This window comes from Seriola dumerili, unplaced genomic scaffold, assembly GCF_002260705.1.
Source record: "Seriola dumerili isolate Sdu_G_001 unplaced genomic scaffold, Sdu_1.0 BDQW01000219.1, whole genome shotgun sequence".
Lineage (NCBI taxonomy): Eukaryota > Metazoa > Chordata > Actinopteri > Carangiformes > Carangidae > Seriola > Seriola dumerili.
The window spans coordinates 3,006,447-3,032,986 of NW_019174474.1; the positions used below are offsets into that span (position 1 = coordinate 3,006,447).

Genomic DNA, 26,540 nt, shown 5'->3' on the forward strand with positions numbered 1-26,540 from the left:
GGCGTACTCCACCCAAAGGAGCTGCTGCGACCAGGAGGACGGATTCGGGGAGACCATGCAGCGAAGGGCCGTCTCCATCTCCTGGTTCTTCCACTCAGTCTGCCTGTTAGACTGGGGATGGAACCCGGAGGAGAGACTGGCAGTGGCTCCCATCGGGCTGCAAAACTCCTTCCAAAAAACCGAGGAGAATTTGGTCGGATGTGGTCGGACACCACATCGACAGGGAGACCATGCAAAGTCTCTTAGGCTGACGGCAGCTTGGGCAGTGGCACAAAGTGGGCCATTTTGTTGAAACGGCCGACCACAGTGAGGATGACCGTGTTGCCGTTGGAAGGAGGAAGACCCGTTACAAAGTCCAAGGAGACGTGTGACCATGGACGATGTGGGACTGGGAGAGGCTGAAGGAGTCCCGCCAGAGCCTGATGGGAGGGTTTAGGCTGGTTGCAGATAGCCTTGACAAAATCGCGGGTGTTCTCCGACCTCAGGGGTTGCGGGACGTACAGGCGATTAGAGAGGCAGGCGCTAGGACCAGGTTGATCCTCGGTGACAGGTCTCACTCTCTCCTCTATATCCCAGGTCAGGGTGGCGATGACACAGGGAGAAGGAAGAATGGTGGCAGACCCCTCAGTAGAATCCTCCCCCTTCTGGAACTGCCGGGACAGGGCGTTGACGTTGCAGGACCCTGGACTGTAGGAGAGGGTGAAGTTGAACCGAGTGAAGAATAAGGATCAGCGGGCCTGGCGGGAGTTCATTCTCTTGGCTGTTTGGACATATTCCAAGTTCTTATGGTCGGTCTGGGGGGGGGGGGGGGGGTGCTTTGTGGTTGAATAAAAATATACTAAAAGTAACAATGTAATTTAAAACCAGGCAAGAGAGCAGTTACTAAAACTAAGAAGCAGACAGAAACTGAAAGAGCATCTATACTGATATTTATTCAACGAATAAGATCGGGAGTAAAATCACAGGGTAAAGTCAATAAAAAGGGTAAAACTAAGGGCTAATGAAATGAGCTAAAATAGGGACTAGCTAAAACTAAGGGGGTGAGAGTCCAATAAATCAGTTCCAGAGTCTTATCTGTGGGGGAAGGGGGCCGCAGCACAGGTGCCGGACGCCGGCAGGAGAGCGGCTCCGGCTGTCCGTAGAGAAGCGTGGATCCCTCCTGTAGTCACTCAGCTTCTCCGTCCACTGGCAGCTACCGGCGTCGCACCCCTCCGGCTACGGCTGCTCCTCCTCACTGCTTCCGTGGCTGTGGGGAGGTAAGGCAGCAGTCACTGCACTTTTAAACACACGCACGCAGAGTCAAATGAATCACTCTTGCAGCCAGGAACCGCTACTCACACGGCAGCGCAGAGTCACACTCTGCCCATTTTCACCGTCAGGCCCTCGTCTTATCACTCGTCTGGTTGCCGTGGCTTCTGTCGGTGGCGATTACTGGCGTCGCGTGTCGGTCTGCTGCCGTTCTCTCCATCTCCCTCTGTTCCTGCTTCCTCGCTCCCCTCATCCAGGTAGACGAAGACCAAGCGGTTCAGCATGTCCCTAAGCACGTCATTCACCAGGGCTTGGAAAACGGCAGGATATTCGTAATGCCCTGTGGGGTGTTAAACGCTGTCTTCCACTCACCCCCCTCATTTATGCAGACAAGATGGTAGGCGTTACGAAAATGATGGACCCCTGAAGCAGTTCAAAAGCTGACGAGATAAGAGGCAGAGGGTACCGGTTCTTTATGGTGATGTCGTTCAAACCCCGGCAGTCGATTCGAGTCTTTTTTCTCGACAAAAAAAGTAGCCCGCCCCGGCTGGAGATGAAGACGGGCGGATGATGCCTGCAGCCAGGGATTCATTTATGTAGGTCTCCGTGGCCTTCCTTTCAGGGGCAGACAGGGAGTACAGACGACCATTGGGTGGTGATGTGCCAGGCAGGAGATCGATGGCGGAGTCGCCTTGGCTTTGCTGAACACCTGGCGGAAGTCGTGGTATTCCGGGGGCACCCCGCAGATGCCAGGCGGGGCCCTGGAGCTGGGAGTGTAAAGCGGCGGGAAGCTTGCTTCAGGCAGGACAGGAGGTGCCCCACTCTCATATGGTTCCCGTCTCCCAGTCAATGTTGGGAGCCAAGGATGACCCAGGCAGGCGAGGAGAGTCCAGAATGTGAAACTGAACGGTCTCATGGTGGTTGCCGGACAGGATCATGGGAATCTGGACGGTCTGGTGCGTGACTGTGCCCAAATGGTGGCCGTCAAGGGCCCGAGCGGGAACCGGGTGAAGTAGAGGAACCTGCTCGAGCCCCAGCTCCAGAGGCTGGTTCCCTCGTCAATGATACAGGCGTCCGCCCCAGAGTCTATTAGGGTGGCCATCAGGAAGGATGCCTGGGCTTGGAGCAGCGGTCTTTGGTTGCGGGGAGGTTTGACGGTTGTTGGGCTCACCAGTATCCCCCCTGTTCACTGGGCACTTGGAGACAAAGTGACCTGCCTGCCCGCTGTACATGCACAGGTTAGATTGGCAACGACGTTCCCGCTCCTCTGGGGTGAGAGAGGTGCGGCCCAGCTGCATTGGCTCGGACTCCCCCTTCTGTTGCCCTGGTGAGGATGAGGGACTGGTGGAGCCCCCTCGGGAACGGACAGACGGCGGGGAAGAGGGCCCCTCTGCCGCTTCTCTCGTCTGCGGGCCTGGATACGGAGATCGATCCGTATAGCCAGCTCGATCATCCCGTCCAATGTGGAAGGAATGTCATGGGAAACCAGCCCGTCCTTAATGTAGTCAGCCAGACCGTGGAGGAAGGCGTCACAGAGGGCGGCAGAATTCCAGTTGCTCTGGCTGGACTTGGTACGGAAGTCGATAGAAAAGTCGGCCACTGTCGGGTCTCCTGGCTGCATACCCATAAACCCCCCTGCAGTCTGAGCTGAAAGCCCCCAGGCCGAACACTTTGCGCAGCTCTCCGGCGAACAACTGGAAAGAAGTGCAGGCTGGAGATTGTCTCTCCCACTCAGCAGTGCCCCACAGACGAGCCCTGCCCGTCAGGTGATTGATAGTGAAGGCGACCGTCGCCGCCTCAGTGGCGAAGATGCGGGGCTGAGGGGAGACCAGCAAGGAACAGTTTGTTAGGAAAGGCCCACAAGTCTCTGGGTCTCTATCATAGCGCTCCGGAATTCCCACCCATCTCTGGGCGAAGGGGAAGCTGTAGCTGGTTCTGGTGCCGTTTGAGGTGGTGAGGGCATGGGAGCAGCGGGCTGAATCAGGAAGGTCCTCAGTTGCTGCATTTGCCCTACTAACGCTGCTAGCGCCTGTCCATTAGCCTCAGCCACCTGTCTAGCTTCCGAGGCGGCAGCGGACATCATGGCCTCGTGCTGCCGGAGAACGCCCACAATTCTCTCGAGGCGTATCAGGAGTGTGGGATTGGACGCTGGGTCCATTTCTGGCCAGATTGTACTGTAACGGGGTGTGGTAGGACCCAATTGCAGCTCAACCAAACAGGTGAAAATTTGGTAATGACTTTTATTAATGAACCAGTAGAGATATTGCACACAGGTGGGTTTTGGGGATAGAGGGCCGGCGACGGGGCGCCGGCGACGGGGCGACGGGGACGGGGCGACGGGGACGGGGCGCCGGCGACGGGGCCGGGGCCGGGGATGCCGTGTTGCGGAGTAGGTGAGTGGAGTGGGTTGGAGAGGCTCACACACACAGGGACGAGTTGGTAGGAAGGCAACGGTACCGTTAGGGAGCAGGCTGGAGACGTAGTCGAGGGTGCAGGAGGATCGGAACCAGGTGACCAGTCAGCGGGATAGACGAACCAGGAAGGAACAGGCAGAACTCGTGGTCGGGGACAGAAGGCTGAAGCGTTTACCGAGACGAGGCAGGATGGTCAGGGACGGGATGCATATATACTGGCCTGATTGGAGATAGTGCAGCTGGGGGCAACAGGTGAGGACAGTGAGGCTGATTAGGAGGTGTGGCAAAGTGGAGAGTTAGACAGAGGCATAGCAGGCTGTGACACTAATTCTCTGTGATTGCCACTGTGGATCATCTAAGTGATCCGTGTAATCAAGGTAGTCAAACTGGCTTCTTTTTTTGTTGTGAGGTTGAAGCAATTTCGCTGTTGATCTGATCTAGAGATGTTTTTAGTTCTGGGAATTCACAGCACGTAGTGTCAAACACGGATAAACACTGAGGATGTCCTGCGTTAAGAACTTACACATCACTAGACTTGCGTCGATGTGTGAATACTTCATGAATAGAAATTTGCTGATTTGCTGACCTGCCAACCAATGCAGATAAGTTGGAGATGTTTTAAAATTTACACTATGAGTTCAGTAATTGTCCGAACTAAAATCACATTCTCATAATTATGCATGAGTTGCTGTGGTCACTTAACTGACCCACATTAGCTGACAACTCAGTAACATTCTGCTGTTGTGCCTCTTAGCGGTGAGGGCCCCTAGTGATCTGGTGGTGTTCAGCACGAGGGGAAATCTGACCGTCTGCTGGACCAGTCCACCTGATGACCCACCAGATGGTTATCACATCACAGCCCACCCACTCAGTCACCCCAGTGCCTCTTCACTGTGGATAAACCAATCCAGTCCTGGTGCACTCTGGATAAATCAGTCTATGTGCATTGACTTGGGCACATTTACCCCAGGTCAGACTTATGAAGTAGGAGTGGTTGCACTGAAGAAGGATAATGACAGGAGCCACATGACCAGCGTCATACACACCACAGGTAAGAGGAACAGAAATTCTGCCTTTGACAATGTGGACATCACTTTTAACCACACTAACCGTTTTGTAAAACTATCTTTGTCTCTTTGTATGTGCAGATCCAAAACCAGTTCAGGTAGCAGTCCCTCTTTCAGTCAGCGCAAACTCCGCACAGCTGTACATTCAGCATCCACAGCTGGGTCTGATTGATGGGGTGAAAGTGTGTGTATGTCCAGGAGTTTGTGACACTGCGTGTGAGGGATTATGTGGATATTCATGCGACTGGTACTCCCTCCCTGCTGGTGTTCATCTTGTAACGCTTAGCAACCTCCGTCCAGGATCAGAGTACCAGCTCAGGGTTCACAGCACCAGCCGGGAGCAGACGGGACCACCTTACTATACCCGCCCCATAAAAACAAGTGAGTTATCTCTGTTAATACTAGTACATACAAATGCAAATGTTAGTCAGAACACTGAAGACACAACAAACACATTCGTATTGCCTCTAACTTAGAGGTGTCAGCATAAACATTAAGATTGAGATTCACTTCAGTGAATTCACAACATAGTGGGTCCATTACCAATCTCACACCGGGACATACACCTATCACTTCCAGCATATATGTAAATATCAACAACATTTAGGCCAAGTTTCAAGTTAAGACAGATATTATGTTGTTTGATAGATATTGTACCTGATATGATGTGAGAGCAGATAGATCCGTCCGATCCAAAATCAAGGTATAACACATTGATGTGTTTGGGTGTTTTTTCTTCCTATGTTCCTAAATTAGAATAAAATCCTAGATTTACAGAATGAATGTCGTCTTTGAATATGTTCTTAAAACAAATGTATAAAGAATTTTCTGTGTTTTCATTTATACTGTTGTATTATAATAATTTATTCTAACTTTTTTTTGTAAAATACTTCATTTTATGATTACTGTAATGATTTTCTTCTTTTCTTTTTTGTGGTTAATTAGGAATTTTGAAATACCAATTACCAAAAGGTAATTGTTATTTTTAGTATGTTAGAGAAAATTACATTATGGGTTGTGGGATGTGGTTTGTGATTTTAGGTCTGGTGCCTCCCAGCAGAGTGAGGGAGGGCGTGGTGACAGATTCATCCATAGAGCTGCTTTGGGATCCAGCACAGGGACGGGCTCACAGCTACGAGGTCATCTGCCTCAACTGTGACCATTCACGAATGGTAAACAAACAAACAAAAAAATCTTAAAATAATGTGAATGTTTTCCTCTGTAGTTTTAGGTTTAGGAGGCAGCTTTGTGGAAGTTTGTATCTGAGTCTGGATCAAGAATTAAGTTAGAAGTTTTTTCACCAACTGCAATTACTAATAAAGTGCATTCTCACGGTGACCAGTAGTTAGCATGTTTCTATGTTAAAAGAAATAATGTATGTATGAGTGTAACTTCTCCTCTAGCCAATGCTGTGAGAATTATAATAAAGCTCTTATTGCTACAGGTGCAGAAGGTCTTCAGTCAGAATGCAGTGTTTTCTAGTCTGACTCCAGGCAGGCTCTACAGCTTTGCAGTGCGAACAGAGAGAGAGTCCTTCACAGACAGTTCGCCCGTCACCATCAACATCACTGCAGGTAAACATGCACGCACACACATGTGCGCACACTGCTAAGTCTTTCTTTTCTACTAACTGACTACGTGCATTGTTTTCTTTATGTGCCAGCTCCCAGCCCAGTTGAGGTGTCTCTCATCAATAAAACCACATCATCCATATGCATTAGTTGGAGTTTGGTCCAGGGAGTGTTGAGCGCACTCATGCTGTCAATCAAAAACGGAACATCCAATCAAGAGCTGATCATTTCTCATCAGGAGCCCAGGTCAGTCTCACTCTAGGTCAGCCAGCACACAAATTATTACAGTTTTATGAGATTGGAATTCCAATCCGCTGATCCAGACTTTCTTTTATGACAGCAACTGGTTACAACATGGATTTTTCAAACTTAGTACTAAAAAGCACTGACTGCTAGAGCTGTGTGTGTTCATAGATCTTACAACTTTGAAGGCCTCGCCCCTGGAAGCCAATATAGAATTGATGTGATTTGCACCAGTGGGGAAAGGAAGAGCAAACCTGCTACTATGATCCTCCATACTAGTAAGTTTAAGATATTTGCTGTACCTATTGTGGCACCAAGTATTGGTTGTGAGTTTGCCCACATTTGCATGTGTGTGGGAGAGAGAAAGAAAGAAAATGATTTTGATTAAAAAATTAATGTAGCAGAAAAGGAGTATTCATCAGAAGAGAGCAGATAGATAGATAGATAGATAGATAGATAGATAGATAGATAGATAGATAGATAGATAGACAGACTTTAATTTTGCAAACATAAAATGTTTACCAAAGACATTATTAACATTCAAATAAATGCACAAAATGATGTTTGGATCTCAGTACTTCTTTGCCTCCAGTTTCTCTGCTCAAAAAGTATAATAATAAAGTATGTAAAGAATTCACCTACACCTGTATTAACTTGTGTATTACCCAGAGTGACTGATGACAATGATTGTGTCAGTATATGGTGTCACATGCTAACCAGAATCTTGTCTCCAGTCCCAGAGGTACCACAGGAAGTGGCTTTTTCAGAGCAGGCTGTGACATCTGTGTTTGTCACCTGGAGACCACCACCAGGACAGGTGGAGAAGTACAAGGTAAGACATGTATACCAATGTATCTGTCCAGAGGCAGAGACAGGCACTACTGGTTTTTACACCACAGTAACTTTCCGACATTTCAGTCATCTGTCTTATACACACATTACACACAATGTTACTATTTTTCCAAGGATGAAGGAGGCCACTTGCGTCAGGTTTCGTGCTCACCTGTTGGTTACTTAGCAACTGTTGTCGGCACACTGCAGATACAGTTACCAACTCTTTAAAGATGTATGACCTCTGTAAAGCCATGGCCAGGAGGAATGACCAAGCACATTACATGCATGCACAATGTAAAACCCACATTAACATAAAGAAAAGAGAGACATTGGTATTATTACAGGGTTGGTTAACCAAAAAAATTCACAATCAGTAAAATTTATTTTTAAAAGCCCAAGTAAGTATTGAGTGTTCCGTTTTGTTTTTCTCAGCTTGTTTTTGGCCTGCTGTCCGTGGACAGGAAGTCATGGATTGAGGTGCTTGTCCTGGGCACGAGTTACGAGGTCAGGGATTTGATCCCAGGGTCAGACTACGGTGTCAACATTCAGAGTGTGTTGGGCTCAGACACCAGTCAGGTGGTCCACAGAGAGCTCAGCACTCGTAAGAGACGCAGAAACACAAAGACACACAAGCCTAAATGCACATTATTTAAATACTTATCAATAAGGATCTTCCTCAATCAGAACAAGGAAAATAATTAAATTGTGGCCTAAATTATAAACACTGTAGTTGTAAAATTGCAATCATCGTTTTCCAGGTCCAGCAGGATTATGTGCCCTCCATTTGGACACTGTGAACGCTTCCTCTGTCTCTGTGAGCTGGGACACTGCGTTTGGAGAGTTTGACTTCTACAGAGTCACTGTCGCTAACACCTCGGTCACAAACACACTCACCATACCCAAGGAGGAGCGGGTTGCCATCGTTACAGGGCTGGTGGACGGCTGTAGCTACAACGTGAGTGCTGAGAGAGTGAGGGGAGTGACAGCGGGGAGCGCTGCCTTTCTGACCGTAACCACAGGTAGACAATATTACAGGTGACGCACCGGTCAACACCCCATTGTTATCACCTGGCCTTAACGCCTCTTCATCTAATTACAGAGACTTTCTCCACCTCTGTGACTCTGTTTCTCCCTTTCCTGTCCTCCATGAGTGCCAGCCCGTGTTCGAGGAGTTCATGTCCTGAATGTGTCTGCACGTGCATTCTCACTACGCTGGGAGCAGGCGGTTGGGTGTGTGGATCATTACCAAGTGAGCCTGCTACCTAACCACGGAAAAGTAACAGTGCACCCTGGACATGATGGATACATTCAGGTACATATACTTTTTTTAACCTAAAAAACTCTGGGGGCCACTTGGACAACAAGACAGTATAGTTCACCTCAATACCATCAATGCGGTGTTATCAAGGGAGGAGGTGTGGCATTGTAAACTTTTACGTCTATAGGTGAGATGATACTGAATTTACAAACTACATGCACACAACCACACATGCATTTTCTCTCCTCCCATCCAACCAAGTACCGCCCCATGCTGGCTCTTTCCGGCTGGCAGGTGGCAGATACCCCACAAAATGTAACCTTACACACAACCCGCCACACACACACACATAGAGAGCACGCAGAGCACAGAGTTGAGTAATAGATCTCATTATTTATTAAGTTGGCCTCATGAGCTCAACCCTGAATCATTCATTTGCTTAAGCAGCTCTCCCCAGAGAGTGAGAGAGACCAGAGGGAGAGTGTTAGCCTTGTGCTAACGAAAGGACCCACTGCCCTTCCTGGCTAACCGCTAAAAGTTTGGAATACCTCAAGATCCGTCATTATCAACACCTGGACAACTAACCCTTTGACCTTTTACTCATGCCACTAACCAGCTTCTAGACTTGGAGTCACTCCTGCTCAGCTCAGTGGATTACCTGTAGACCACTGCTAACGCTTGTGCACTAACACTGGATGCAGCTGTCCTGGCGAGGCCTCTAACCTGCTGTGACGAAACTAAAGCTAACTCCGCTACCCAGCATGGCCTTCTCACTCACCCTCCTGCTCACACTCTGCCTGAGACAGGTACATTCGCAGGTAAGAATTCAACACTCATTATCTGATATTGCTTTTTGCACACAGATGTTAACACACTCAAATATACCAAGGATGAAACATACGCTTACAGCTCTGACAAGTCTTGCGTTTCAGATAGATAGATATGGTAATAAGCATATGCAGTTTGAGTTGAGGGCATGCACACGCATGTTTAAAAAAAATGCCTGGTCATATTTCTGGGAGTAAACTATACTGGGAGGTGTTACTGTGACTCATTGCCAACCAACATGCTGGTGTCATAGTTGCAAGAGTTGTTTGCTACACACACAAAAGCAAAAAGAGTGCAAACAAACGGATAAAGATGCAAACAGGTGCAGGCACAAGCAGAAACAAGCTGCCGTCCATTCACAACCACCCACCTTCATACAGCTTAAACAGATGGTTCCTCTTCAAATAGAGTTGTGGTGGAGAGTCTTATTAAGGTACAGCATAAACTAAAACAGAAGGCTGAGAGCATTTTGGGTGTGTATGTGCGTGTGTTGTGACCAGGTGTCTGTGTTCTGCTGTTTTCACAGGCTGATGTGGTCAATGTCAGTCCAGGGACACAATACAGTGTAACGGTCACGGCAGCCTCCTCCTCCAACATTAGCCCAGGAGTCAGCCGCATGATTAATACTAATGAGAGTGGTGAGATGTGCGCACACACACGCACACACACACGCACACACACACACACACACACACTTTTTTGTTGTTGTTTGCGTGGGCTTTGTTTTTGGGTGTTAAAGTGGCGTCAGGTTCTCATCTGCCCTCTGCTGTTTCCTTCAGTCCCTGTATAGCGCGTCCAGTACACACACACTGAGGAAAAGGAAATTAGTACAGTAGATGTGTCTGTGCTAGTGTGCGTGTGTGTGCGTGCGTGCGTGTGTGTGTGTGTGTGTGTGTAGTCTCCCTTCCATGTTTAATTCCTTTTAGGTAACTTAAGCCTGAGCTTTTGAACGGCAGGATGAATGGGTCGACAGTGAATGTCAGTGAAATGCCACTGCTGTGTGAGGCCTTATTCATCAGAGTTCGGCCCAAAACACACTCACGCAACCCCACAAAATCACACACACACACACACACACACACACACACACACACACACACACTAAAAGGATCAGCCCCACCATAGACAACAATGCTATTCTTCAAATGACTCTGCTGCTCTGACTCTGCTAGTGTCCTGCTGAGATCTAAAATATAGAAGTTGTTATTTTACACAGCAGACTGAAAAGATGGGATAATGCATGTGAAATATGCTTGATCCCACTGAGAACACACTCAAAATAAGAAATTATGTTAATGCACGTATATACTATCTTCTCTTCTTCACACACTCATCACCTGCAGTACCTGGTCCACCTCTGAGCCTAGAAGGAGAGGCTGTAGGTTCCAATGGTATTCTGCTGTCCTGGACCATGCCACCTGATGTCGACAATATTGATGGATATGTCATCAGGTAGTTCTTTGTTGTTTTCTTGAAAAACTGTGATTCAGGATCTATTTGCATGGGTTGTGTATCTAAAATTCACCATTCAAGGTAGCATTATTGTAACTGTCTCCAACAGCAAAATTGCATACTCAACCACCATAAAGGAGAGTCTGAACCAGTAAGAAATGCTAAATATCATGAATTTAGTGCCAAAACAGGCCAACAGGCCAGACAGCATCAGAGGGGAAAGCTACGACATACACCCAAGAAACAGAGGGGTATAAAAATAAAAAACATTTTTCATTTAAACCAACTGTGTGTATTTCCTGAAACAAGAAAGAATAAGGCAGTTTAATGCACTAGATTTATGAAAAAGATGGTTTTAGACGTTTTTTTGAAACAAGTTGATTTGCATTGAAAACAAGTTGAACCTTTCCGACAGTATTAGCAGCTCTTTTTTCACTGTTTATGAGAAATTAACCCTTTAAAGACTCACTTCTAGTCTAACATGACCTAATAATACAGATTTCTTTCACTCAACAACACATCAGGTTTACAAAAATCAATCTGCAAAATATGACTGTGGTGTAGTATAGTGAACGTCTGCCAAGTACTTGAGTAAATGTTCTTAGTTACTTTTCCATACTGGTACTTTTGCACCTGAATCTGATCCAACCTCTTTATACAAATATGTTGTGAGTTAGGAGTCAATAATCTTAAATATATTTCGTTTTCCCTTATAGGTACAAGGAAGTTTGTCCCTACCCTGATCTCACCTTCACACAGGTGACCAAGAACCTGGACATACCAGAGACTCTGCTCACTGACTTCACCTCAGGGTCTACATACCTGATTCAGGTAGGATACATGCTGCATGATTCAAAATTTGATTATATTTTAGCTAGGAATTTTCTTTGGTGAGCTCAATATTTGAATTAAAAAGTAGTAGAATAATTAAATAGAACAATCTTTCCTAAAGGGATACTACATACAAGACCAATTTCCATGTATGTTAGTCTTGGATATGTGTGTATACATATTTAGTTAAATATTCATAATTAGAAGATAGAACAATCTTTGTTTATCTCATAATAAACAAATTCCTGAAAATGTATTGTCGTGTGGATGTGGCTAGCTAACACAGATCCCACAGGACCAGACTATTCTCTCGATCTAGCTGAATACAGGTAATTGATCCTGATTGCATTATTAATCAGGTAAACAGATCTATGGATCAGCCATGGCTCTTTCCACTGTCTGTTGTCACTGAGCTTGAATGTGATCATGCTTATTAGTTTTCGGAATTCATTAACCCGCAATGACCTTCATACAAATGGACTCTGAGAGACTGACAACACATAGTGATTATACGAGCACATACTGTTTTTGTGTGTGTGTGTGTGTGTGTGTGTGTGTGTGTGTGTGTGTGTGTGTGTGTGTGTGTGTGTGTGTGTGTGTGCATGTATCACATTACTACACTTCACCTGTGAGTGTGTTGGCCCACTAAACCACGCAGAGCGCTCATGAGCAACTTCTTCCTACTTTTCCTCTGCCCCACATATCTTGCGGACTTTTCTGTTTTCTGTTCATGATATTTATACCTCAGCAGTCAAAAGTACAGATGCAGAAAAATACGCATAATTTTGTCTATTAATGGGTCCTTCATTTGTAGTGAACAGAAAGAAATCTGGCAAGGTGATGAGTACTTCATTAAACACGTACTAAGTACTAAAAAAATCAACTTGTTTCAAGACCGTTCCACAATCAGGAGGAATGGTAAGAGTAGAATTGGTTGATCTCTATGGTATTTTTTCTGCTGTGCTTTCCATTATATTGCTATTCATTATATTATATTATATATTATATTATATTGTACCTACTGTTTGTATTAAACTGCACTTTACACATGTTGCGTTTGCTCCCTATGCTGTACAGGCTCCTCTGTGAGCTGACAATTTTCTTCAATTAGTGGCATTATGAAATAATTAAATAGAATAGGAAATTCTTGGTGCTGAAGCTGGAAATAAAGCTGTTTTTCCTCTTTCTTGATTAAGTGACATTTTCATTAAGTATCCAGTATTTTTCATAGTGCTCCAGTATAAAAAAAAATATGATAAATTTAAGCTGGATATGGATGTTACGAGATAGTTTTGGGGTGGTATACTTTATTATCCATTCGCTGTAGATTAATTCCCTGTTAGCCTGATAAAGCCTTAAATTGCATTTTTACTTCATTATCAGTTAATTTTCATTAATTTTCATGAATTCTATTTGAATAGCTGAAAAAAAAAAATCAAAGATGTTGTACTTCAGCACTTCAGAGGCTAATCAACCGCACACACTGCTCTTGGTGATTGTGTTGTGATCTGTTTACATACTGTTAACATACCTGGTGTGTAATGTTGTATTACTGTTGTGTGTTCTGTGTTACTGGGATCGCTGAATCACCTCTAACAAGGTGTCGTTCCAGTTGTAACCATTGCCTGATGTTAGCACCTAATTGGGATCTGATGACTGCCCTGCTGACAGGAGCATGAATTAATCATTAAAAGCAGTACCTACCAACTCTCTCTCCCTCTCTCTGTCTCTCTGTAGGTAGCAGCCATAGCTCCAGCTGGAATAGGAGCGTTCAGCAAATCTTTATACATAAAGACCGCTGAGTCCCGTGGGTACCCTTGCACATGCACATACTTGCATAATGATTGCAAAATCTAAAATAAGGGTATTGTGCTGTGGGGTCCAAAAGTCTGAGACCTCCCTGTATGTACGTATATGTGTGTGTGTGTGTGTGTGTGTGTGCATTCATATGTGTGTATCTGTCCTGCAGCCCCTGGTCTGGTCACCAACCTGACAGCGTTTGCTCAAAACCACACCTTTGTCATGGTTACCTGGTTCCTGCCACATCGCATCAACGGCCTCATCACTAAGTTTGCTGTCAAGGCAAAACACGCTCGTACCGGGCAGACGGTCCGCGTGCTGGAGGTCAATGCGGAGGACATCATGACCGGAGCGCTGCCTCACTGCAACGTACAGTCCTGCATTATACTGTCACCTCTGTCTGTCTTCTACTGTTACTTTAAACTGTTCTGTTTCTGTACTCCTCTAATGTCAGGATTAGAAATGCTACCTAGGCTCAGGGCTGACCATCTGTGCAACATAAGGCTAGAAATGACATTTTTTTCTCTTATTTTACCCTCTGTGTATGTCCTCTATGATGTTGTGTGTCTAGGATGCAGCTGATATCCTGTCTCGTGCAACTCCGAGTCCATTGGAGATAACAGCCTCATCTCCACCCATCACCCTCTCCGCCGTGCCCCCTGCAGCTTCCTGGAGTGTGCCCATATCAGTAGGAGTTGATCAGCTGCGACCTTACACTGCCTATCTATTCGAGGTGTCTGCCTTCACCTCTGATGGAGAGGGACAGATAGCCTCCACTATGGTCCGCATGCCAGAGTCAGGTGTGGAAAAAGAAGCTAACAAGGCTATAGTTTTTATTTAATTTGTGTATTAGATGGCTATAAGCATATACATTATATACTGCATATGTGAAAAACATAATTTCTGTGTGTTTGTATATGGCAGCCCCAGAAGACTCACCACAAAACTTCTCTGTACTGAACATGACGTCACGATCGATCTCCGTGTCCTGGAACTCTCCTAACATTATCACAGGGAAATTCACCTACATGCTCTACCTTTACGGACCTACAGGTTATTAATTATTCTCTCAGAAGAACACATGTACACATAAACGAGCTCAGACTCTAAATTGGTAGAAATCCATAAAATTTTCTATTCCTTCTTTGCCCCAGGATATCTGTATGAGAACAGCACAGGAGACATGCGGTTTGCTTTTACTGGTTTGACCCCCTACACGACGTACACGGTGGCCGTCCGAGCCAAAGCAGCAGGAGAAGTGGGCCCAGCAGCACAGGAAGACGTACTTACACCTGCTGAAGGTGGGAACACTCATAAACTAATGTACTAACACATTTCTTTTTGTTTTTAGACATAATCCCTTTAAATCCACAAAGAATTATTGATGACAATAAAGTCCAGTGAATGTGTTGAGTGTGTTTTCTCCACCTCTATGTCTCTGTCTGCTTCTGTTTGTGTGTGTAGCGCCCAGTGCAGTGCAGAACCTGATGGCAATAGCTGAGGATTCAGTTTCGATCCGTGTGACTTGGAAAAGCCCTGCTCAGCCTAACGGTCTGATCACCCAGTACAGACTGCAGGTCCTGGTAGCCGACACCCTGCTGCAGGACATCACCCTCACTGCAGAAGTGGTAAGTCAGTCTTATCCAATCACAGCTCACTACTGTTGTAGAAAAACAGAGCCTGTTCAGTCGAAAAGGTTGGATCAAATTAGACTGTCAATCCTTACATAGACTTACTGTGCATATTAAAGAATAGTGCTCTTGTGGACCTGTAATTATTCTTTTTCAGTGTAATTATTGTATAAAAACCTGTAAACCCCAGTCATGGTGAAGCACATATTATAATGAAAACCTGTATAATCATTACAATGAAAGGAAAACATCTTTGAATTTTAAAACATCCACTTCACAAAGACATTGATTAAACTCTTTTTTTGTTAAGAACAACTGAGAATTTTAAGATTAAGATAAGATTAAGATAAGATTTACAAAGGAAGTATTTGTTGCATCACTGTCGTGGGATGAATTGCATTAGACTGTACTGTACAGATGCTGTACCCACTTCCTCCACGTGCCTCTGTGTAAGCTGACAAATCTCTACAATCATTGGGATTATGGCACATTTATATAAACATAACATCTCCATATGCAAGCTCTAAGCAACTGTCTGTCTCTTGATTCAGGTCGACATTGCTTTAAGGGCTGATGAGCCCAAGTGATTAAGATCACTGCTTTACACTGCAGCCAACCAGGAAAAATGAAAAAATACTTTCACATTAATCTTTTTATTTATTTTTTTTCTTCAGAATTCAACCGATGCATATGAAGATGAGACACTTCCCACTGATGTCCATAACAGCCCAAGTCGGCGTAAGAGAACTGCTGAGCTCAGTCTGATCACGTCTCCACCGACTTTCACGGCCACTCTTTCTGAACGCACACTGCCCACCAGTATGACTGCTTCCAGCTTCACACACTCTGGACTTAGAAGCCCTGACCACATCATTAGCACTGATGATCAACCTACTGATAACCCCATGGTCACTGAGAAGCCCAGCACCAGTTATGCCTCTGCTTCACACTTTTCTATCACAAATATTCAACCTTCTGACTCCTCAGTCTCTGGAACCATTGCTTTTTCTCTTACCTCTGTGCCACCTGCTACACTTCCACCCTGGCTGACAAAGCAATCACATGCTGGGGATATGACCTCAGATTCTTCCCCCTTGGCCCTGACCCCAAATCAGGTCCGTCTGTCCACACGAGATGCATCAGTTACGGGACACTTTTCAACACGCAGTGCAGCAGCTTCGGGTACTACAGGTGGGAGAGCACTAACTGTGAAACACTGCTTCTCGTAACTTCCTGCAGCCCTGGATACAAACATTTTTATCTGTGCCAGTGCTTATAAATCCTGTGTGTACATGTGGTCATGTGTATCCATCTATGTCTGCATACGTGCCACAGGTGTAACAGTGAAAGAGGAGGTGATGGACGTTATGTCTGAGGAGTTGTCTTACCTGGTGTCAGATCTGAATCCCTTCACCGAGTACACATTCAGGGTGACTGCTTCCACCACTGTGGGAGAGGGCCCTGCCACAGATATCTCTGAGAAGACCAGGGAACAGGGTGGGTGCTCACATGTCACTTGCGATAATCATTAATTATTTAAAAAAAAAAAAAAAAAAAAGCTCTAAAAGGGGCGAAATCTTTAAGAGTTTCAATCTCCCTAATAATGCCTTGTACTGTGTGTCTTTTAGTCCCTAGCTCAGTGCTTGAAGTGTCCTATCAAAACATCAGCTCCACCTCCATACTAGTTAGCTGGGTCCCACCACTCAACCCCAATGGACGGATCACACATTACACTGTCTATGGCCTTAAACTGCACAGTAACCAGGCTCTGAAATGGGTTACTAACACTACCAGCATATTGATAACAGGTGGAGTGCTCATCTTTTCTGTCATTCAGATCACTATAATATACTGTAGGTCTGTCGCTAAGTATCTTTCTTCTCTGATTCAATGCTCAGATCTGGACAAGTATACTGGTTATAAGCTACGTGTGGCTGCATCTACAGCTGTGGGAGAGAGCTCTCTTTCTGAGGAAGATGACATCTTTGTTTACACCTTGGAGGATGGTATGTGCTTAACACAAACTATATGCGTGTCACAGATGGAAGGAACAAAAGTTAAACAATGAATCTTGAAAATAAAATGCCAATAAAACTGTCAGGTATTAACAAGACTACGACTCTATAGTGGTGCGTTAAGCTAAATGTTAGTGTCAGTGTGCTAACATGCTCATAATGACAAAACAAATATGTAAATGATAAGAAGGTATCATTTTTACCATGTTACCTTTAGTGTAGCATATTTGCATGCTAACATTTGCTATTTAGCATTAAAAACAAGGTACAGCCGTAACATACATCATTACTTTTAAAGGTATTTAGTCATTATTATTAAAAGCCTAAGTATTACAAATCATCCTCTGAGGACCATGAATGTCTGTACAAAATTTCATGGCAGTCTATCTAGTAGTTATTTCAGATCCACAGTGGTGAACCGACAGAATGACATCGCTTGCATGGCTAATAAGTGCAATGAAATTACAAATTGTATTCCTTAACTTTCTGCATGCTCAGTCTGCAGAAAGAATGACAAATCATCTAGCATTATTGTTGAATTGTTATTGCTGCCCAGCGTGTGACATGCACCTCATGCTGCATCAAAGTGATATGAACTATTTTGAGTTAATTTAATTAATAATTAATTTTTAGTTAATTTACTTCAGTTGATAACATGTTCACTTCGATTCACATTTTATTGACTGAAAGATAATTCTGGGATTTTTCTTGCCCCTCTCAACATCAGAGCCTGACTCCCCCCCTGTGAACCTCACTGTGGTAGACACCAGCCCCTCCACTGTCACACTGGTCTGGTCTGCCCCAGAGAAAGCCAATGGGGTGATCCAACGTTACGAGGTCCTGTATGAGAACGAATCCTACTCTGCTGTGATGAACACCTCCTCAAACCGAGTGACTCTGATCAGCGTGAAGCCCTTCTCCTACTACAATGTGTCTGTTAGGGCATACACCCGTTACGGCCATGGCAACCAAACATCAGACACTTTATACCTCCTGTCTGGAGAGGATGGTGTGTTGATGGATGCATCCACTCACTCGAATCCGCTCATATGAAAACCTCTAGGAGTAATATCAACTATTAGGATTTTAGTAAAGGTGCTTCTTCATGTTCTCTCTCCAGTCCCAGGCAGTCCTCCATATGGCCTCTCCTATGAGTCGATCAGTCCTAGTGAGGTGAATGTGACCTGGCAGCCTCCTCTGCTGCCTAACGGGCTCATTACCCACTACAGCCTGGAGCTTTGGAATTCCAGTCACTACCTGAACCTCACCTCGCCGTCCAACTACATCCACATCACGCATCTGCGGAAGTATGCACAATACCGCGTCATGGTGCAGGCACACACGCGTGTCGGGCCAGGAAACTTCAGCAGCGAGCCACTCAACATCACAACACTGGAGGATGGTGAGAGGGATGGGTGGGGGAAGGAGGAAAGGGCAGGGTTTGTTTTCACTTCTAGCAGGCTGTATGGTTACATGATGACTGGCTGATAAGTTTGAAGGGCATCTGATTAAATGTGACTTTCCCTCTCATCTTTTCCTCTTCAGTCTCCATCTCTCTGTTTCAGCACATGCCAATGTTGTTACATCACAGGTATTTGATCCCACGTGACACTCAGGGCTGAAAGCTGAGATGCACAAAGAGTCATTACAACTAACCAATTTTAATTTCAGGGCATTACTCTATCTCTCTCTGGCACATTCCCGGGGGCCTTTCTGAGTTTTTGATTTGCTCAGTGCAAATGTGTTTTTAAATAATCCCTCAACTTTTCAGTTTCTTCATTGATAGGCCGTACTCCTCTTTTTATGTTACTGGAAAGTCATTCTCCCACTTCACAGCCCCAGACACACCTCCTCAGTTCATCCGCTCCAGAAAGTTGTCAGACTATGAGGTAGAGTTGTCATGGCAACCACCACTAGAAGCCAATTCAGAGATACTCTACTACATTGTCAGAGTTTGGTGAGTTAGTAAATCTATACAACATTGAAGAAAAAAGGAGTTTAAAAAGAAAACAGAACATGATGCAACAGAAATGGTTGCTCTCTCTGTTAGGAATGAAACGACTGAGCTGTGGCAGAATGTGACAGAGACATCAGTGGTTATTAATGTGGACTCAGAGAGTCGCTACAATGCCTCTGTCTCCAGCTGGACCAGACTGGGAGATGGAGGAGTGCTGATCTACATCAGCTTTACCACCAGAGATGCAGGTGCTGGATGAAAGAGTTTTTGACAGCTAACTTTACTATCCTCATATCTAAAATATTTATTTACCATGTATTGTCTTAAGATATTTTTCACACAGATCCTTTCTGTCTGGCTTTCAGAGCCGTTTGACGCTCCACAGAATGTGACTGTTGCAAATGTGACCGCCTCCTCTATCACCTTGCTGTGGCACCCACCCACTGAACCCAATGGGATCATTGTACATTACACCATTTACTACTCTGATAACATCACTCTGACTAAGCAGGTAAGACACATATACTGCATGTAGAACAGACAGACAGGTGACAAAATAAAGCTGTGCTAATCAATATTTATATATGTATGCGAAAAGTGTCATAGCCACAGAGAGTTATCACACAACTCGGCAGTTCCCCTCAGCTCTACAAAGTATTTTTGTGATGTATAGCTCATTGTTTTGGTTTTGTGGCCACACTGATTCAGTTTACTGGTTCGCTCTCACTGCTCTCATCAACCTTTTTTCCAGCTGCAGCGGGGCATCTGTTGAACTCACATTTATCAGGTGGACAAATGAATGTTAATGCTGTTCCCTGTCTTCTGGATGTGTAAATAGCAAACTAATACTAGTAATTACTAACACATTCATATGTTAATGTTATGTTGATAGCTGGTGCTGCCCAAGTGGCCAAAAATACTATAGTATAGTGAGTAAGTACTAAAAAGAAAGTAGAAACATAATAAATACAGATGCTTCCTGTCAGTTTGTGGTGGACCAACACTTTACCAAGACACTTAGTGTTGGCTTGTCACTCATCTATATGTACAGCACAAATTTCACTCTTGTTTAAATGTCCATTCCAGTGTGAAGAAGTAACCCTGACACTCTTTTCCACTCCACAGAGGGTTCCAGTCTCAGACTTAGCTGCCCCTGCCTCTCCAGATTCACCCCTCTCCTACACTCTGACTCGGCTGATTGGAGGAACTAACTACACCGTGTGGATGACCTCTAACACTGTGCAAGGAGACGGAGGGGTCCGGAGCGAGACACTTACCCTGTTCTTACCAGAGGACGGTCAGTCAGACACACACACACACACGCACACACACACACAAATGAATAGACATACATGTAAAATACAACTCATTAAGCCCAAACAATTCTTGTATACACTGATTCAGAGTGTCTCTGGTGGGTAAGTCTGCACACTTTTTCCATAACTCTTCAACTTCAAAACAAAAAAATCACATAAAACTCTGCGATTGAAGATGTAACTTTCAGCCTGTCAGTGAAAGGAGATAACTGTCAGTCTGGCAAACTGGTTCTATTTTTGTCCGCCTGTGACACTGTGCCTTGAAGACAGCCAGTTTGTGTTTCCTTTTACTAAGCATGACGAAAGTTGTGAGGGATTAGAGCCAGAAAGAAGAAGAGAATGAGAGCGTAGAACCGTTTACGATTTGATGACACCGAGAAAAAACACAAAGCCTGACATGCTGTGTGAAAGTTGATTCTGCGCTCACGCTATAATTGCACTGTTCCCACGGAAATCCAAATTTACATATACGCATATAATATTTAGTTGCACTTTGATATCCTCAGGGAGGGAGTGAAGTGTTTGTAAAACTGATCTCTTTGTTTTTATGTGATTTTGGGAAAAATGGTGCAGACTTTGTCACAGACAGTTACAGATTTGATTGTTGTGATTTTTTTTTTTTTCTTGTTAACATTTTGCTTGTGAAGTATTCTCTGTCTGATCACTGATGATCCCTGCTCATACTGACTCTGTATCTCTTGCCTGTGCTCTAGCTGCTCCGCTCTCAGCCAAGCACCGGACCTCCAGGCCACCTTGTCTCTTCCGCACAGCCAAGCCCAGCAGGGGGCTCACTCCCCCTGGGCTCAGACCCCCACACACACCCGGCCCCTTACATCCACTCATTCATCTCACGGATCTCTCAAGTTTTATCTCCCCCCTTTTCCCCTTCATCTCCCCTTATTTCTACTCTGTGTACCATACATTGTTTTTGGAGAGGCTTAGACGATGAACAGGATGAGTATTTTCTGCTCAATCTCTTTCAGTCCCAAGGTTTCCGTTGTGTGGGTTTTCCTCCTCTAAGTGCCTCTGTTTGTCTTTGAATTGGATGTTGTTTTATTGGATATTGTTTCTATGTCTGCCTACTGTACTGGTTTTACCTCTTTGTATTTTGTGTTGCTATTGTTCTACTTGATGTGCTGTTGTTGATTTTGTTAATTACAACAGTGCTGCCAATGATTATGACAGTGCTTGTGACAGATAATGATGTTGATGATGATGATGATTGAGCTGATGATGACTGCTGCGCTGTTCATTTTCCCTCCAGTGTCAGAGTGTGTATGGTTGATTGATGCCCTAATATTGTCTCCCAGTAGCGTAAGGCTCACAGTTTTCAACCAGTCTTATTGCTGGTAGTAAATAATAGTAACACAATTCTACTTGACTCCCTTTTCAGTGCCAAGTGACTCAGTCCGAAACCTGACAGCTCAGATCTTCAGCTCCACGGCCATCATTGTCAGCTGGGACCCTCCCCTGGAGCCAAACGGCCGTCCTTACTACCTGCTAACCTTACAGGAGGCCGGCATCCCCCCAGATGTATCCAACCAAGGGACTCCAGCTGTCAACAAGACTATCAAGCATACCACCACTGACAATGTCTTCCTATTCACCAAACTCAGGAAGTATTTCCCTTATGTGCTGACCGTTACCCCGGCAACTGGTGCTGGCCCTGCCGACAACCATACCAGCACAATGTACCTAAGAACGGATGACGACAGTGAGTTTATCTACACAAACATTCACTTATGGCGTATGGTTCAGATGTTTGTTGTGATGCTGACGTGTGTGGGTGTGTTTCTCTTCAGTTCCTAGTTCTGTTCCTTTGCTGGTGTCCACCAGGAACCTGTCGTCATCCTCCATCGCTGTGGTCTGGCAGCGCCCTCTGGAGGCTAACGGGGAAATAACCGAGTATACCCTCACGCTGTTTGGCCCAGGGGGCTCCAACACAACACATACTCCCAACACCTCCTTCATCATCACTAACCTACTTCCATACACAGCTTACAACGTCACTATTACAGCAGCAACGCGTAAAGGCTCGGGACCTTATCTGCTGCTGCAGCTGCACACTGATGAAGGAGGTGAGTTTGGAAGCAGGTTTAACATTTCTCTAGCACCTTGATGAGATGGTATTTATTTTCTAAGCTGTGAGTATCCTGTATCTACTGTCTATCTTCTTCTCTGTCTGCCCAACTTTGTGTTTCAGGCCCAATGTCCCCTCCCCGTAACCTGACTATATATAACCACACGGCCGTCTCCGTGTGGCTGAGCTGGGAGCCTCCTCTGGAGCCCAACGGTGTGGTGATACAGTATGGCTTCAGGATCCGAGACCTCATCACACAGACCGTCACACACCAGGTACCGTTAATTTCACACACCAAAAGCCACTTCACAATAACAGCAACACGCACACACACTTGCAAACACTCCAGAGACCCCCTCAGTAAGAGTACACACAATCCAGTTGACGGTAGCTCTAATTTTACACTCCAGATGCCTCTCAACAGTGACATTACACTTACACACATGTGCACATATGTGTGCTGATACAAAAAGACATTTTCCACTTCAGTAATCAGGATTGGATGATTTAATCTCTTATGTGTCATTTTTTTTATGTGTTTTGTGTGTGCGCGCAAATGTAGAATTCCTCTGGTCCATCAACCACAGAATATCTATCAGGCTTCAGGCCTCATAGCTCTTATGAGATCAGTGTTTACAGTTACACCAGAGTGGGCCATGGGAATCAGTTCAGCAGCCCTGTGACCTTCACGACTAACGAGTCAGGTAAAGCACACACTGCCCACACACTAAGAACGTAACACTGATCTAGCTTACTGCTCACACTTTGGGGTTTAAAATTCATCTTAAAACTATGCTTTGTATGGTCTGTTCAGTTCTAAATAGTTCATCCATGCCTCAAGGAATATTTCAAGGAAAACAGGTTTGCAAACATAAAAACACAGCAATTTAATCACATCCAAAAAATTCAAAAAACTAAAAACCTAGCAGCGTAAGAACTTAAATGAAAAGAGAAAAAAATGTGGAAAGACACAGGCATTAATGGCATTAGTTGATCAATAGCTGGCCAACAAAGTCTAACACTGAGAAGACAAAAAAAAAAATTCAAATGCATCGATCAGTCTATACACAGTAATATGACAACCTCTTTAACCTCAGCTGTTCACAAATTTTAGGGCTTTTGAGATAAAACCAAACATTTTTCTGCTTGTTTTAAATAACTGAAACACACTCCTGGTGGCATTAGCTTAAATCAATTGTCAAGGGCATGTGTGTAGTCACTGATAATCACACATGCCTTCCCAAGGCTGTGCAATAGATCTCTGTGCTTTCCAGTGAACCAGCAAATGAATTAAAAAAATGCTTTCATTGAAAGAAGTATTAGATATTGTCAGTATATGTAGGCAGTGGAGACACTACTGAGCTGTTTTCATCTGTATGTCATTGTGAAGCAGCAGCATGGACAAGGACAAGCTGAACGTGTGTCTTCTCAGGAACACTTGATTAGTAGTAATAGTTTAAGATATAGCTTATTTGTTTTGTTGTCACAGAAGATACTGTATGTACCAGGCACTACTGTGACCCTATGTGTAGCTGTTTTTTTTCAGCCTGTTTGATGAAATAACCACAGGTAACTGAAACTGAATTTAGTTCTTTCCTTTTACAGCAGACAGTGAAGAATGCTAACGAAAGCTGATGCGAGTATAACAATGTCACTGTCTCACTGTCTCACTCCTCTCTCTCTCTCTCTCTCTCTCTCTCTCTCTCTCTCTCTCTCTCTCTGTCTGCAGTATCTGATGCTGTGGGGAACCTGTCATGCTCAGGAGTGAGCTGGGATTCAATTCAGTTGTCCTGGGATCTTCCAGTCAACCCTAATGGGCAGATCATTTTTTATGAGATTCTGGTGGAGATGGACTTGCAGTCCTACACACGCCAGGCTACCTCATCAGAGTACACAGTGACTGGGCTGTCACCAGACATGGAGTACACACTCACTGTGGCTGCAGTCAACTCTGCAGGACCTGGAGACAGAATGAACTGCAGTGCTTCCACTCTTTCTGAATCAGGTAGTCAGTCTTATTTTTTTTTTGTACATCCAGGAACTGCTATTATCTAGTAGAAGCTACTGCCTTTGGCTTCAATGAATCGCTAATTTAATACAGAATGAATACTTGATTAAATCCTCTTTGTCTCTTCTAACAGTCCCAGCTGCCCCTCGCTTCCTCACCATCTCTCAGGTGACACCTAATAATGTGACTCTTCAGTGGGCTCCGCCGCTCTCCATACCAGGCCTGCTGAAAGAGTACCACATCATAGCACAGCTGCTTTCAACTGTTTGTGAAGCAAACATCCTACCTACTGCACAGCCAGCCTCAGGGGACCAACTGACCCCAGGCTGCGTGGACTCTAATGTCACAGTGTCAGTAAATGCTTCAGATAGCGGTGAAGAGAGCCACAACAGCATCACACTCCAATCCCTGAATAAATACAGGTACTACCGCTTCAAAGTGGCTGCTGTGACCAACGCTGGAGTTGGAGAGTATACACACTGGAGTTATGCGCGTACCCTCGCTGGAAGTAAGAACATCACAGTGATTATGTGACCTCTGTGTTTTGCCACTGGAGGGTGAGCAGTTAGTCAGGTCCTCGGCCTCTGGCGGCTCCTCCTCAAGATCTTAACAAATAGACCTACAGCATTGTAGAGTGGCATCAGTCTCACAATGATATTGTGTCTCAGTATCAAGGAGGAATTTTCTGTCTTTACATATTATAAGTTAAAGAAAGATTAAGTGTCTTAAAAGGTCTGGTCTGGTGATTTAAGATGTTCAAGTATAACATCTTAATGCAAAATTAGGAGCAAACCCTGATAAAATATTTTTGTTTGGTTTTGTTTTTTCAAATGTTCAATTAAAAATTATAAAGAACCCTTGTTTTTTTTAGTCATCTTTCCTATACAGTATATGTTAGTTAGATATAATTTCATAAGAACTTTGTGTTTTTCTAATCTCCTCCTTCAGACCCTGATGCCCCTCCCCGTGACCTAAAAGTGACCTCCACCTCCAACAGCCTTCGCATTGCATGGAGTGCTCCAGCTGTTCTCTCTGGGCCGACATCGTATCTTGTGCAGGTCTTGTACAGACGCACACACAAATATGAACATGTCACCGGTGAAGTGTAAAACACAGGTAGATGGTCTCAGAACAGATCAACATGGTGTTATGTTTAAAAATAGCAGCAGCAGCTCAAAGGCAGGTTCACATTCTGTATGATGTAAAGTGCAAACAATATGAAAAAAAAAGTGTTTTATGTTTCCATGAACTGTGCTCTTATTTCAGGTCGATGGTCCTGGTTTGAACATCTCAAGAGTCCGGGCTCCAGGAGAGTTGATGGCTGTTGTCGTGACTAACTTGACTGCTTTCACTCGTTACTATGTGACTATCACCGCCTTCACTGGTCCACTGGAACTGGCTGCCAGCGACGGGAAAGCTATTGGACCTACTGAGTTTCAAACGCTGGAGGAGGGTATGTGGAAATTTACGCCTCCGAAAACCTATGAGAGCTCCTACCAACCTGCAGATGTGAATAAATATGTATTATTATTTTTCTTTAGTGTCGTTTCTACTCTGTCCCCAGAGCCAAAAGACCCTCCTAAGAATGTGATCGTATCAGTTATCCCAGAGGAAGTGAACAGTGTGAAGGTGACCTTCACGCCCCCAGAAGAGCCCAATGGAAACATCACTGCCTACTTTGTGTACATATACGAAAAGGACCAGCTGGTCAAGAACATCAGCCTTAATATCATCCAAAGAGACCATAACACACTGACTGCTGTCATAGAGGGCCTAAAAGGAGGACACAGCTACACTATACAGGCAAGGAGGATACACATATTGCACACACAGGCATGCACATTTAGACACAGTGTCTCGGGTCACACACCTGGAGCTATAACAGCAGATCAGCGCTGCCAGCACTCCACAACCCTTGCGGAGCTTGCTCTTGTTCAAATAGTTCTTCTTTTCTTTAACTCCTTACTTCATCTGTCCCCTTTTCTGC

The 26,540-nt window shown here is 44.8% G+C and overlaps 1 protein-coding gene across 1 annotated transcript in view; it reads left to right on the plus strand.

Annotated features, from left to right (window-relative positions):
• The first annotated feature begins 3,622 nt into the window (after positions 1 to 3,622).
• Positions 3,623 to 26,540, plus strand: part of ptprq (protein tyrosine phosphatase, receptor type Q) — a 32,051-nt gene continuing 9,133 nt past the window's right edge. The window contains exons 1-38 of the mRNA XM_022754628.1: positions 3,623 to 3,641; positions 4,417 to 4,713; positions 5,030 to 5,110; positions 5,771 to 5,901; positions 6,174 to 6,303; positions 7,278 to 7,375; positions 7,810 to 7,978; positions 8,136 to 8,396; positions 8,529 to 8,689; positions 9,990 to 10,101; positions 10,807 to 10,915; positions 11,632 to 11,746; positions 13,484 to 13,553; positions 13,716 to 13,915; positions 14,118 to 14,346; positions 14,471 to 14,599; positions 14,701 to 14,847; positions 15,011 to 15,174; positions 15,852 to 15,996; positions 16,513 to 16,674; positions 16,806 to 16,985; positions 17,076 to 17,183; positions 17,920 to 18,201; positions 18,313 to 18,594; positions 19,029 to 19,149; positions 19,243 to 19,397; positions 19,515 to 19,660; positions 20,275 to 20,446; positions 21,179 to 21,244; positions 21,859 to 22,179; positions 22,268 to 22,543; positions 22,669 to 22,820; positions 23,108 to 23,249; positions 24,350 to 24,550; positions 24,687 to 25,061; positions 25,502 to 25,611; positions 25,820 to 26,006; positions 26,118 to 26,356. Coding sequence (XP_022610349.1) covers positions 3,623 to 3,641; positions 4,417 to 4,713; positions 5,030 to 5,110; positions 5,771 to 5,901; positions 6,174 to 6,303; positions 7,278 to 7,375; positions 7,810 to 7,978; positions 8,136 to 8,396; positions 8,529 to 8,689; positions 9,990 to 10,101; positions 10,807 to 10,915; positions 11,632 to 11,746; positions 13,484 to 13,553; positions 13,716 to 13,915; positions 14,118 to 14,346; positions 14,471 to 14,599; positions 14,701 to 14,847; positions 15,011 to 15,174; positions 15,852 to 15,996; positions 16,513 to 16,674; positions 16,806 to 16,985; positions 17,076 to 17,183; positions 17,920 to 18,201; positions 18,313 to 18,594; positions 19,029 to 19,149; positions 19,243 to 19,397; positions 19,515 to 19,660; positions 20,275 to 20,446; positions 21,179 to 21,244; positions 21,859 to 22,179; positions 22,268 to 22,543; positions 22,669 to 22,820; positions 23,108 to 23,249; positions 24,350 to 24,550; positions 24,687 to 25,061; positions 25,502 to 25,611; positions 25,820 to 26,006; positions 26,118 to 26,356 — 6,444 coding nt within the window. The remainder of the gene's footprint in view (positions 3,642 to 4,416; positions 4,714 to 5,029; positions 5,111 to 5,770; positions 5,902 to 6,173; positions 6,304 to 7,277; positions 7,376 to 7,809; positions 7,979 to 8,135; positions 8,397 to 8,528; positions 8,690 to 9,989; positions 10,102 to 10,806; positions 10,916 to 11,631; positions 11,747 to 13,483; positions 13,554 to 13,715; positions 13,916 to 14,117; positions 14,347 to 14,470; positions 14,600 to 14,700; positions 14,848 to 15,010; positions 15,175 to 15,851; positions 15,997 to 16,512; positions 16,675 to 16,805; positions 16,986 to 17,075; positions 17,184 to 17,919; positions 18,202 to 18,312; positions 18,595 to 19,028; positions 19,150 to 19,242; positions 19,398 to 19,514; positions 19,661 to 20,274; positions 20,447 to 21,178; positions 21,245 to 21,858; positions 22,180 to 22,267; positions 22,544 to 22,668; positions 22,821 to 23,107; positions 23,250 to 24,349; positions 24,551 to 24,686; positions 25,062 to 25,501; positions 25,612 to 25,819; positions 26,007 to 26,117; positions 26,357 to 26,540) is intronic.